General features: G+C 37.4%; 1 protein-coding gene across 1 annotated transcript in view; it reads right to left on the bottom strand.

Annotated features, from left to right (window-relative positions):
* LOC100671410 (phospholipid-transporting ATPase ABCA3-like) overlaps positions 1 to 13447 on the bottom strand; it is a 253632-nt gene that overhangs the window by 13065 nt on the left and 227120 nt on the right. Inside the window, exon 26 of the mRNA XM_003418893.2 lies at positions 7 to 194. Coding sequence (XP_003418941.1) covers positions 7 to 194 — 188 coding nt within the window. The remainder of the gene's footprint in view (positions 1 to 6; positions 195 to 13447) is intronic.

Here is a 13447-nt window from a genome sequence, read left to right as displayed (position 1 = left end):
TCTCACCTGTATGTGTAGACAAACTCGTCAGCATAGGTTTCCAGCTGCAATGAATGCAAAAAGGCTTCCACATACGCATAAATGTCTGGCTCAGGGACCCCCCACAGCCTGGCATACATTATTAGCAATTCTCGACCCGTCATGTAGTTCAGCATGGCATCAGATTGAGGACAATAGCTAATTCTTGACCTAATCTGAATTAAAAGGGTAATCATAAGTAATATATCCAAGTCAACTACTTCACTGAGCATATCGTCTACACAGATGAGACAGAAGTTCTCCAGTCCATGTAGCTAAGAATGTTTGATACCCATAAAGTTCCCACCAAGACTTTCTTTTCTTCCAGTCTATGCAATCTTTGCAGGTGGAGCCCATGGCAATGAAATGGAATAATAGTACCCATAGCTGGACTTTATAACACATATTCATTGTGCATTATTATGTGCCCAAGATAGATAGCTTTTTTGTTATATACAGTGGTCTACCCAAGAATCATTAGGAAAGATCCAATCTATGGAATCAATTAAAATATATAAGATTAAAATAGTATAAGATTACACTTCTAGTAATAGCAAAGTAGCTTCTATTGGACCATTAACTCTCCTGTGAATAACAATTATAACCCACCCCTTCTCTCTCTGTGTGTGGGTATAAACTTTAGCCAATGAAGGCTAAGAGAACTAAACTGATACTTCATAGAGCAGATAGAGTTTAAGTATCAGTCTAGTTATCTTAAATGGCTGTTAAAAGCATTTAAAAATCTTTGAAGGAAAGTAATAGAATCCAAACTCTCTACAATGTATTATTCACAATGTCCAGTATACAATATAAAATTGACAATTTGAGAAATATGGAAGCATGATCCATGTTCCACAGAAAAGATAATCAAAGAACACTGATCCCAAAATGCCCATGCTATTGGAATGAACAAAAAAATAATTTCAAAGAAACTTATAACTATGCTCAAGAAAGTAAGAGAAATATTTTTGCAATAAAAAGGATAGGCAATCCCAGCACGGCAATATAAAAGAATCTAATGGAAATTTTTTAGAACTGAAAATTATAATATATGAAATAAAAATTCACTGAATGGGCTTAACAGCAGATTGGAGAAGAGAGAAGAAAGGTACAGTACACTTTCAGAACAATAAAAATTATCCAATCTAAAATACAGGAAAAAAAAAAATGAACAGAGCCACAGGAATCTGTATGTAATGCAAGATCAAAAGGTTTAAAATATACAAAAATGAACTCCTGGAAACAGTGTAGAACAAGAATTGAAGAAGGTAAAAATTTGGCAAAACTTTCCTATATTTAGTGGAAAACTTAAGCTCATAGATTTACAGAGCTCATTGAATTCCAGGAAGGACAGCAACGAAGAAAGTCATGCTTAAAAACACCACAGTCAAACTGCTGAGAACCAAAGAAAAAGAAAAAATGTTGACTGTATCTAGACAGAAACAACACATTATATACAGGAGGAAAAAATTAAGCATTCACTGACTTCTAATTAGAAAATATGAAGGCCAGAAGACAGTGGAACATCCAAATAGAATTTTATATCTAGCAAAAATATCCACTAAGGGTCAATGCAGTTTCATTCTAATTGCCCCAAACTGGAAACAACCCAAATATTCACTAACAGGTGAATGGATAAACAACTGTGGTATACCCATACAATGAAATACAACTCTAAAATACAAAAGAGTAACTATTGATACAACAACATGGATGGATCACTATCCTGATTGAAAGGACTCAGATAAAGAGTGTATGTTACAGAATTCAGATACACGAAACTTTATAAAATGCAAATTAATCTATAGTGGCAGAAAGCACATCAGTGGTAGCCTTAGGAGGAACAGCAAGAGGGAGGGATTACAAAGGGACACAGAGAAACTGTTGGGAGTGTTGGATACGTACACTGTCTTGATTGTGATGATGGTTTCAGAGCTGTGTATGTACACACATGCATATGTGAAAAGTTGTACAATTTAAATACATGCAGTCTATTGTATGTCAATTATACCTTAACAAAGCTGTTAGCCAAAAACTGAGGTAAAATAAAAACTTTTTCAGAAAGCAAAATCTCAGAATCATTACTACCACCACACTCTTGTTGAAGGCAATCCAACAGGGTATATGCTTCAAGAATAAGAAAAAGGATCCAAGACAAAAAGCTTGTGTCTTAGTTATCTAGTGCTGCTATAACAAAAATATTACAAGTGGATGGCTTTAACAAAGAGAAATTTATTTCCTCACAGTAAAGTAGGCTAAAAGTCCAAATTCAGGGCATCAGCTCCAAGGGAAGGCTTTTTCTTTCTGTTGGCTCTGGAGGAAGATCCTTCTCATCAATCTTCCCCTGGACTAGGAGCTTCTCCACAGAGGAACCCTGGGTCCAAAGGACACGCTCTGCTCCCAGCACTGCTTTCTTGGTGGTATGAGGTGCTCCTGTCTCTCTGCTCACTTTTCTCTTTTATATTGCAAAGAAACTGGCTCAAGACACAATTTAGTTCCATAGATTGAACCCTGACTCATCAACACAGCTGCTGCCCATTCCCCCCTCATTAACATCATAGAAGCAGGATTTACAACACATAGGAAATCACATCAGATGACAAAATGGTGGACAATTACACAATACCGAGAATCATGGCCCGGCCAAATTGATACACACACTTTGAGGGGACATAATTGAATCCATGACAGCTTGGAATGCAAAAAGAAAATAAAAGGAAAAAATAAGTGGTATACATATGGGTAAATGTCAATACATATTGTCTCCATAAAGTAATACTAATCTCAGTGAGAATTTTAAAACAGAATTACAACACATGACAATGATCACATATAAGCTAGAAGGGCAGTAAATGAAGTCAAAATGTTCTAATTTGTATTATCAACAACATAAACGGTGACTATACATGTGGATCTCGCCAGATGGAATACACAGGAATCAAATTGACCACATATGTGGAAAGAGGCAATGAAAAAGCTCAACACCATCAGTCAGAACAAGGCTAGGGGTCGACTGTGGAACAGACCATTAATTGCTCATGTGCGAGTTCAAGCTGAAGCTGTGGAAAATTAGAACAAATTCACAAAAGCCAGAGTTATGAACTTGAGTATATCCCACCTGAATTTAGGGATCACCTCAAGAAAAGATTTGACACGCTGAACACTAATGACCGAAGGCCAGGTGAATTAAGGGATGACATCAGGACATCATACATGAAGAAAGCAAGAGGTCATTAAAAAGACAGGAAAGAAAAGACTAAAATGGATGTCAGAAGAGACTCTGAAACTTGCTCTTGAATGAAGAGTGGCTAAAGCAAAAGGAAGAAATAAGTAAAAGAGCTGAGCAGATTTCAAAGGTCAGCTCGAGAAGGAAAAGTATTATAATGAAATGTGCAAAGACCTGGACATAGAAAACCAAAAGAGAACAACATGCTCTACATTTCCTAAGCTGAAAGAACTTAAGAAAAAAAAATTCGAACCTCGAATTACAGTACTGAAGGATTCAAAGGGGAAAATACTAAATGATGCAGGAGGTATCAAAAGAAGATGGAAGGGATACACAGAGTCACTGTACCAAAAAAGAATTGGTCAGCATTCAACCATTCCAGGAGGTAGAATAGGATCAAGAATAGATGGTACTGAAGGAAGAGGACCAAGGTGCACTGAAAGCACTGGCGATAAATAAGGCTCCAGGAATTGATCAAATACCAACTGAGAGGTTCCAACAATTGGATGCAGCTCTGGAAGTTCTCACTCATCTATGCCAAGAAATTTGGAAGACAGCCACCTGGCCAACTAACTGGAAGAGAACCATATTTGTGCCCATTCCAAAGAAAGATGATCCAACAGAATGCAGAAATTATCAAACAATATCATTAATATCACACACAAGTAAAATTTTGTTGCAAGATCATTCAAAAATGGTTTCAGCAGCACATCAACAGGGAACTGCTAGAAATTCAAGCTGGATTCAGAAGAAGGCGTGGAATGAGGGTTTCACTGCTGATGTCAGATGGATCATAGCTGAAAGCAAAGAATACCAGAAAGATGTTTACCTGTGTTTTATTGACTACACAAAGGCATTCGACTATGTGGATCATAACAAATTTTGGACAATATTATGAAAAAGGAGAATTCCAGAACACTTAATTGTGCCCATGAGGAGCCTGTACGTAGACCAAGAGGTTGTAGTTTGAACAAAACAAGGACATACTGTCTGGTTTAAAGTCAGGAAAGGTGTGTGTCAGGGTTGTATCCTTTCACCATACTTTTTGCTGTATGCTGAGCAAATAATCCAAGAAGCTGGACTATATGAAGAAAAACAAGGCATCAGGATTGCAGGAAGACTCATTAACGACCTGCATTATGCAGATGACACAACCTTCCTCGTTCAAAGTGAAGAGGACTTGAAGCACTTACTGATGAAGATCAAAGACTACAGCCTTCAGTATAGACTACACCTCAATATAAAGAAAACAACAATCCTCATAACCAGACCAATAAGCAACTTCACGATAAATGGAGAAAAGATTGAAGTTGTCAAGAATTTCCATTTTACTTGGATCCACAATCAACAGCCATGGAAGCAGTAGTTAAGAAATCAAAAGATGCACTGCATCTCACAAATATGCTGGAAAAGATCCCTTCAAAATATTAAAAAGCAAAGATGCCACAGTGAGGACTAAGGTGCACCTGACCCAAGCCATGATGTTTTCAATCGCCTCATAAGCCTTGGAAAGCTGGAAAATGAATAAGGAAGACCAAAGAAGAATTGATGTCTTTGAAATTTGAAGAATTTGATGCCTGTTGGCAAAGAATATTAAATATACCATGGACTACAAGAAGAACAAACAAAATCATCTTGGAAGAAGTACAGCCAGAGTGCTCATTAGAAGCAAGGATGGCGAGACTTTGGTTTACATACTTTAGACATGTTATCAGGAGGGACTAGTCCCTGGAGAAGGATATCATGCTTGGTAGAGTAAAGGGTCAGCAAAAAAGAGGAAGACTGTCAATGAGATGGACTGACACAGTGGCTGCAACGATGAGCTCAACCATAACAACGATTATAAGGATGGCACAGGACCGTGCAGTGTTTTGTTCTGATGCACATAGGGTTGCTATGAGTTGAAACCAACTTGACAGTGCCTAACAACAACAACAGGAAAGAAAGAATGATTAATTTTTAATATTGATAAAAAAACAAAAAAACAACAAACCCAGTGCCGTCATCAAGTTCACCATAATTTCTAGGATAAACACTAGAAGACAGAAACAGTAGGTAAAAATTTCAAAGTAAAGCAAAAAAAAAAAAAAGTAATGATTAAAAATGCTCAATCAACTCAAAATAAAGAAAAAGGAGAGAAACAAAAATGTGGGAAAAATAAATACACAAGTCAAACTGACAGATTTAAATCCACTAACATGAGTAATTATTTCAAGTGTAAACAAACTCAACATTGTAGTTAAAGTACAAAGATTGACAGTCTTGGAAAAAATAAACATGTAACGAAACCAAAGAAATAAACAACTGTATTCTCTTTATAATGGACATGTTTGAAAACATAAAGTTTGAAAGTAAAAAAGTTTGAGAGAGGCAGGGTAAGATGATGAGTAAACAGTGGAACACATTTACCTCCCTGCAACTAACCCACTGAACAACAAAAACAGGCATAGATTGAGATGTCAGAGATCTGGATGGCAGTTAAGTGATGGAGAACTAATGTGAGGTACGATACTGGGAAGAATAGGACCAGGGTTGTCAGGGAAGCTGTGAGTTTCTGGGTGCTGGTATGCAGAAGAATTTTGGGAAGGGGCCAGCAACACCCTGAACAAAGAAAGCAAGACAGAAGCTAAAGTGAGGAAAGTATGGTGTGATTAAGGTGGCACAGATTAAGACGGTGAGTAAACAGCAGAACACATTTACCTCCCTGCAAGTAACCCACTGAACAACAAATAAAAACAGGCATAGACTGAGATGTCAGAGATCTAGATGGCAGTTAAGTGATGGAGAACTAATGTGAGATATGAAACTGAGAAGAATAGGATCGGGGTTGGCAGGGAAGCTGTGAGTTTCTGGGTGCTGGTATGCAGAAGAATTTTGGGAAGGGGCCAGCAACACCCTGAACAAAGAAAGCAAGACAGAAGCTAAAGTGAGGAAAGTGTAGTGTGATTAAGGTGGCACAGATTGGTTAGGGGAATTCACAAGCCACACACTTGAGAAGTAACACAGGGAAGCTGAAATGCTGCAAGTAAGTGCTAATGAATCTCGCTGAGACGGGGAGCTGACGGGCAGGGCACTAGGATCTAGGGCAGCAGAAGAGCTGTGGGATCAATCCATCATTCAGGACAAGAAAAATACATCAAACAGGCAACACAACAGGAAACAACTGGCCCCCTACCCACAGCTAGGCACAGTGGAACAGCCTTCTCAGGGTAGGCAGTGAGGGAAGGACATAAAGTGTTCCCCAACCTCACCTTGGGAGAGACAAGTACCAACACTTCTACCTGTAGCTAGTGGAAAGTGTGCAATTAATCCCTTAGGGAAAGCCATTTAATCCTACAGAAGGAAGTAAAGAAATCCAACCCCAGGAGTGCAGCTGTCTGGGAAAAGCTTCAGCCAAATGCACAGAAGACAGAGGGCTCTTCACACCTGTAAAGTCAGCCACTACAGAGAAAACCAACCACAGTAAGCACCCAGGGACTTAAAACACCCAAAACCTGTGGAGATAGACTAAAAGCCATTGCTATTGAGTCAATTCTAACTCATGGTGACCTTTTAGGACAGAGTAGAACTGTTCCATAGGGTTTCCAAGGCTGTAATCTTTAGGAAGCAGACTGTCACATCTTTCTCCCATGGAGCAGCTTGTCAGTCTGAACCCCTGACCTTTCAGTTAGCAGCTGAGCACTTAACCACTATGCCATCAGGGCTCCTTATTAGACTAAAAGAGATAAATCCTCAGACAGAACTGCTGACTCAGTGCTGAAAGAACCAAATGTCCAGCATGCCCTTAGTGGAACTTAGAAGATTAATGGAGATAAACCTAAGAAAATTAAATCTTTGAAATACATAAATCTTGGAATTTCAAATTACCACAGTAAGATTAAAATCCCACAAGTCAACAACAACATTAAAATAATAAAGCATACAGGATCACAGGAGAAGATGGTCTAATCCAATGAAAAACATGAAGAAGCGGAAATTTCTCCTATGGACACCTGGATAATGGAAAAATAGAACATATCCATAGTATAGTGTTAAATATGTTTAAAACAATCAAAGAACACACAGAAAACAAACTAATGGAGATTAGGAAACGAATGAGATACAAAATGATATAATGAGACTGAAAACATTAAAAAGAGAGAGAGAGAAATACCGGAACCGAAGAATAAAATAATGGAATTAGAACATGCAAGAGAAAAATTCAGCAATAGATCTGAGCAGACAGAGAACAGAATAAGTGAACTAGAAAACAGAGTAAATAAGTTCATTAAGTCTTAAGAGAAAAGAACAAAGAAAAGTTAACAAAGCCAAACGTTAACAAAGCCAAACGGAAAAGTGGCATTTAATTAAGAAATCTAACATTAAAATTTTTGGAATTCCAGAGTATCATGATAATAATAAAGACATAGAAAGAATTTTCCAGGAGAAAATCACAGAGAATTTCTCAGACCTGAATAAAGAAACAAATCTGCAAATACAGGAAGCTACAGGAACTCCAAACTGAACAAGTACAGTGAGGTCTACAAAAAGACACATCAAAATAAAATTCTTGAAAACTAAAGACAAGGAGAGAATTCTGAAAGCAGGAAGAGAAAAATCACAATACAACATATCAAGTGTCCATCATAAGAATTAGTTCAGATTTCTCCCCAGAAACCCTTGAGGCAAGAGGACAATGGAGCAGCATATATAAAATACTGAACAAAAACAACTGCCAAGCAAGAATTCTTTACCCAGTAAAGTTGTCATTCAAAAATGAAGGGAAAATCAAGACATTCCCAAATAAACAGAAGCTGTGGGAATTTGCCATAACCAAACCAGCTCTGCAAGTATTACTTAAGGGAGTTCTCCAAATGGAAAAGAAAGAACAATTAAACAAATACTCGAATCTACATGTGGGAAGTAAAAATAAAAACATACAGAGAGAGATCTCCTGAAAAATGTAACAGCATTGGCAAAAAATAAGGACAAATTATACAATTTTTTCATGTAATAAACTCAACAGTTAAGTCCATAAGCAAAACAACATCAAGAGCATAAGAAATAAGTACAAATTGAATCTATTGGATATAGGAAATATGATGTCAACGGAAACTCACCAACAGAAGAGTAAAACAGGAATAGTTGTAGTATGTCAATGTTGCATGTTACTTGTTGTTTGTATGATAAATATTGTTGCAATAGCAAGTCGTGTAAAGTAATATTTGTGATAACCACTAAGAATTCACTTAGAAAAAATACACAGAAAAAAACAAGAAATAAGACATCACAAAAACAACTAGACAAAAAAAAAAAAACAGAAAAGTGAGAACTAAAAGTCAAAGAAGATATGACACTCAAAAATAATAAGAAAAATGAATGAAATAGGTACTTTGTTTTCAGTAATAACCTTAAATGCAAACAATCTAAATTCCCCACGCAAAAGGCAGAGAGTGACAGGATGATCTCAAAAAACATGATCCATCCTTTTGCTGCCTACAAGAAACATACCCTAGACATAAGGATACAAACAGACTGAAAATAAAAGGATGGAAAAAAAAATTCCATGCAATCAGTAACCAAAAAAGAGCAGGGGCGGTCAAACTGCTGTCAGATAAGATAGGCTTCTAATCAAAATCTATTACAAGGGATAAAGAAGGAACATTACATAATAATAAAAGAGTCAATCCATTAAGAAGACATAACAATTATAAGTATATATGCACCTAACGTCAATGCTCCCAAATACATGAAACAAATACTAATATGAAAGGAGAAATAGATAACTCCACAATGACAGTTGGGGACTTCAACACACAACTTTCAATTCTAGACAGAACATTAAAAAAAAAAAAAGATCATTAAGGGTGCTGCAGTGGTTAAGTGCTCAGCTGCTAACTGAAAGGTTGGTAGTTACAATCTCCACAAGAGACAGATGTGGCAGTTTGCTTCTGTAAAGATTACAGACTTGGAAAACCTACGCGGCAGTTTTACTCTGTCCTGGGTCGCTATGAGTAGGAATCGACTTTATGGCAATGAATTTGGTTTCTGTTGGAAGGACACTGAGGACTTAAACAATAAGCCAAGTTGACCTACTTGACATACACAGAACACTCCAACCATCAGCAGAAAAGTACACATTTTTCTACAGTGCACATGGATCATTTTCTAGAATACATCACATGCTAGGCCATAAAACAAGTCTCAACAAATTTAAGAAGACTGAAAACATACAAAGCATCTTCTCTGACCATAATCATATGAAATTAAAAATCAACAACAGGAAAAGCTAGGAAACAAAAAATTACATGGAGACCAAATAGCATAGCACTAAAAAATTACTGGGTCATAGAAGAAATCAAAATTGAAATTAAAAAAATACTTACAATCAAATGAAAACACAACGTATCAAAACCTTTAGGACACAGCAAAAACACTGCTTAGCAGGAAAATCATAAAATAAATGCCTCCATTACAAAACATATGAAATTAACTTAATATGACAACTTGAACAAATAGATAAGGAAGAGTTAAAGAGGCCCAAAGGTACTGGAAGAAAGAGAATAATAAAGATCAGACTAGAAATAAATGTGATAGAAAAGAGAAAAACAATAGAAAGAATTAAACAACACCAGAAGTTGGTTCTATGAAAGGATCAACAAAATAGACAAACCACTGGCTAGATTGATAAAAGAAAGAAATCAGAAGAGGCAAATAGCCAAATTAAGAAATGAAATTGGAGACATTACAGCAGACCCAACTGAGATAAAGAAGATCATAACAGAATACTATGAAAAACCACAAATTTGAAAACCTAGATGAAATGGACAAAGTCCAAGGAACACACCACCCACCTAAATGAACTCAAATAGAGGTAGAAAACCCAAACAGATCCATCACAAAAGAAGAGATTGAAGACGTCATCAAAAAACCACCAACAAAAAAAGTCCAGGATGGGATGGCTTCACTGGGGAATTCTACCAAACATTCAGAGAAGAGCTCACACCAGTTCTACTCAAATTCTTCAAAAATACAAAAGAGGAAGGAATACTACTTAACTCATTCTATGAAGCCAGCATCACCCAGAAACCAAAAAGCAGGCAAAGTCACCACAAAAAAGAAAATTACAGACCAACATCCTTCATGAATATAGATGCAAAATTTTTCAAGAGAACTCAACAACACATCAAAAAAGTCATACACCACAATCAAGTGGGATTCATACTAGGAATACAACGGTGGTTCAACATTAGAAAGCCAATTAATATAATTCACAGCAGAAAAGGCATTTTTTTTCTTTTTTTAATGTGCTTTAAGTGAAGGTTTAAAATTCAAGTCAGTTTCTCGTACAAAAACTTACACAAACATTGCTCCATAACCCCAGTTGCTCTCCCTACAACGTGAGAGCACACTCCTCCTCTCCACCCTATATTTCCCTTGTCCATTCAACCAGCTCCTGTCCCCCTCTGCCTTCTCATCTCAGCTCCAGACAGGAACTCCCCACATAGTCTCATGAAGCATATTCCTCCCCGGTATCATTTTATGTCCCATAAAAAACCAAGCTAAACCCATTGCCGTCGAGTCGATTCTGACTCACAGCGACCCTATAGGACAGAGTAGAACTGCCCCATAGGGTTTCCAAGGAGTGCCTGGTGGATCTGAACTGCTAAACTCTTGGTTAGCAGCTGTAGCACTTAACCACTACGCCACCAGGGTTTCCTTATGTCTCACAGCCCAGTCTAATCTTTGTCTGAGGAGTGGGCTTCAGGAATGGTTTTAGTTCTGGGCTATCAGAGAGTCTGGGGTTCGTGTCCTCTGGGATCCCTCCAGTCTCAGTCAGACCATTAAGTCTGGTCTTTTTATGAGGATTTCAGTTCTGTATCCCATTTTTCCCCTGCTCCATCAGAGATTCTCTGTTGTGTTCTCTGTCAGGGCGGCCATTGGTGGTAGCTGGGCACCATCTAGTTCTTTGGTCTCAGGCTGATGGAGTCTCTGGTTTATGTGGCCCTTTCTTTCTCTTGGGCTCATATTTTCCTTGCGTCTTTGGTGGTCTTCGTTCTGCTTTGCTCCAGGTGGGTTGGGACCAACTGATGCATCTTAGATGGCTGCTTGCTAGCATTTAAGACCCCAGATGCCACTCACCAAAGTGGCATGCAGAACATTTTCTTAATACACTTTATAATGCCATTTGACCTAGATGTCCCCTGAAACCATGGTCCCCAGACCCCCTGCTGCTGCTACTCTGTCCCTCAAAGTGTTTGGTTGTATTCAGGAAACTTCTTAGCTTTTAGTTTAGTCCAGTTGTGCTGACTTCCCCTATATTATGTGTTGTCCTTCCCTTCACCTGAAATAATTCTTGTCGACTATCTAGTTTTTTTTTTTGTAGTTAGTGAATACCCGTCTCCCTCCCTCCCCCGCCTCGTAACCACCAAAGAATGTTTTCTTCTGTGTTTAAACCTTTTCTTGAGTTCTTATAATAGTGGTCTTATATAATATTTGTCCTTTTGTGACTGGCTAATTTCACTCAGGATGCCTTCCAGATTCATCCATGTTATGAGATGTTTTACGGATTCACGGTTGTTCTTTATCATTGCATAGTATTCTATTGCGTGAATATACCATAATTTGTTTATCCATTCATCCCTTGATGGGCACCTTGGTTGTTTCCATGTTTTCGCTATTGTGAACAGTATTGCAATGAACATGGGTGTGCACTTACCTATTCATGTTAGGACTCATTTCTCTAGGATATATCCCAAGGAGTGGGACTGCTGGATCATGTGATACTTCTATTTCTAGCTTTTTAAGGAAGTGCCAAATCAATTTCCAAAGTGGTTGTACCATTTTACATTTCCACCAGCAGTGTATAAGTGTTCCAGACTCTCCACAACCTCTCCAACTTTTTCTATTTTGTTTTTTGGATTAATGCTAGCCTAGTAGCGGTGAGATGGCATCTTGTTGTAGTTTTGATTTGCATTTCTCTAATGGCTAATGGTCATGAGCATGTCCTCATGTATCTGTTAGCCACCTGAATGCCTTCTTTGGTGAAGTGCCTGTTCATACCCTTTGCCCATTTTTAAATTCGGTTATTTGTCTTTTTGTTGTTGAAGTTTTGCAGTATCTTGTACATTTTAGAGATTAGACACTGATCAGATTTGTCATAGCCAAAATTTTTTTCCCAGACTGTAGGTTGTCTTTTTACTCTTTTGCTGAAGTCTTCGGATGAGCATAAGTGTTTGATTTTTAGAAGCTCCAAGTTATCTAGTTTCTCTTCTGGTGATTGTGCATTGTTACTAGTGTTTCGTATACTGTTTATACCATGTATCAGGGCTCATAGTGTTGTCCCTATTTTTCTTCCATGATCTTTCTCATTTTAGCTTTTATATTTAGGTCTTTGATCCATTTTGAGTTAGTTTTTGTACATGGTATGAGGTATGGGCCTTGTTTCATTTTTTTTGCAGATGGATATCCAGTTATGCCAGCACCATTTGTTAAAGAGACTACTGTCTTTTCCCCAATTAGTGAGCTTTGGGCCTTTGTCAAATACCAGATGCTCATAAGTGGACAACTTTACATCTGGATTCTCAATTCTATTCCATTGGTCTGTGTATCTGTTGTTATACCATTACCAGGCTGTTTTGACTACAGTGGTGGTGTAAAAGGTTCTAAAATCAGGTAGTGTAAGGCCTCCCACTTTGTTCTTCTTTTTCAGTAATTCTTTACTTATCCAGGGCCTCTTTCCTTTCCATATAAAGTTGGTGATTTGTTTCTCCAACTCATTAAAAAATTACATTGGAATTTGGATCAGGATTGTATTATATTTATAGATCACTTTTTTTTTTTGGGTAGAACAGACATTTTCACAATGTTGAGTCTTCCTATCCACGAGCAAGGTATGTTTTTCCACTTATGTAGGTCTCTTTTGGTTTCTTGCAGTAGTGTCTTGTAGTTTTCTTCGTATAGGTCTTTTATGTCTCTGGTTAGATTTATTCCTAGGTATTTTAATCTTCTTGGGGGTTATTATAAATGGTATTGTTTTGGTGATTTCCTCTTGACGTTCTCTTTTTTGGTATAGAGGAATCCAACTAACTTTTGTATGTTTATCTGGTATCTTGATACTTTGCTGAACTCTTCTACGAGAGTTTTCTTGTGGATTTTTCAGGGCTTTCTGTGTATAAAATTGTATCATTTGCAAATAGAGATACTTTTACTTCTTTCTTACCA

Source organism: Loxodonta africana, chromosome 12 (assembly GCF_030014295.1).
Source record: "Loxodonta africana isolate mLoxAfr1 chromosome 12, mLoxAfr1.hap2, whole genome shotgun sequence".
Classification (NCBI taxonomy): Eukaryota; Metazoa; Chordata; class Mammalia; order Proboscidea; family Elephantidae; genus Loxodonta; species Loxodonta africana.
The sequence above is the reverse complement of the archived record's forward strand: the minus strand, read 5'-3'. Positions and strand labels throughout refer to the sequence as shown.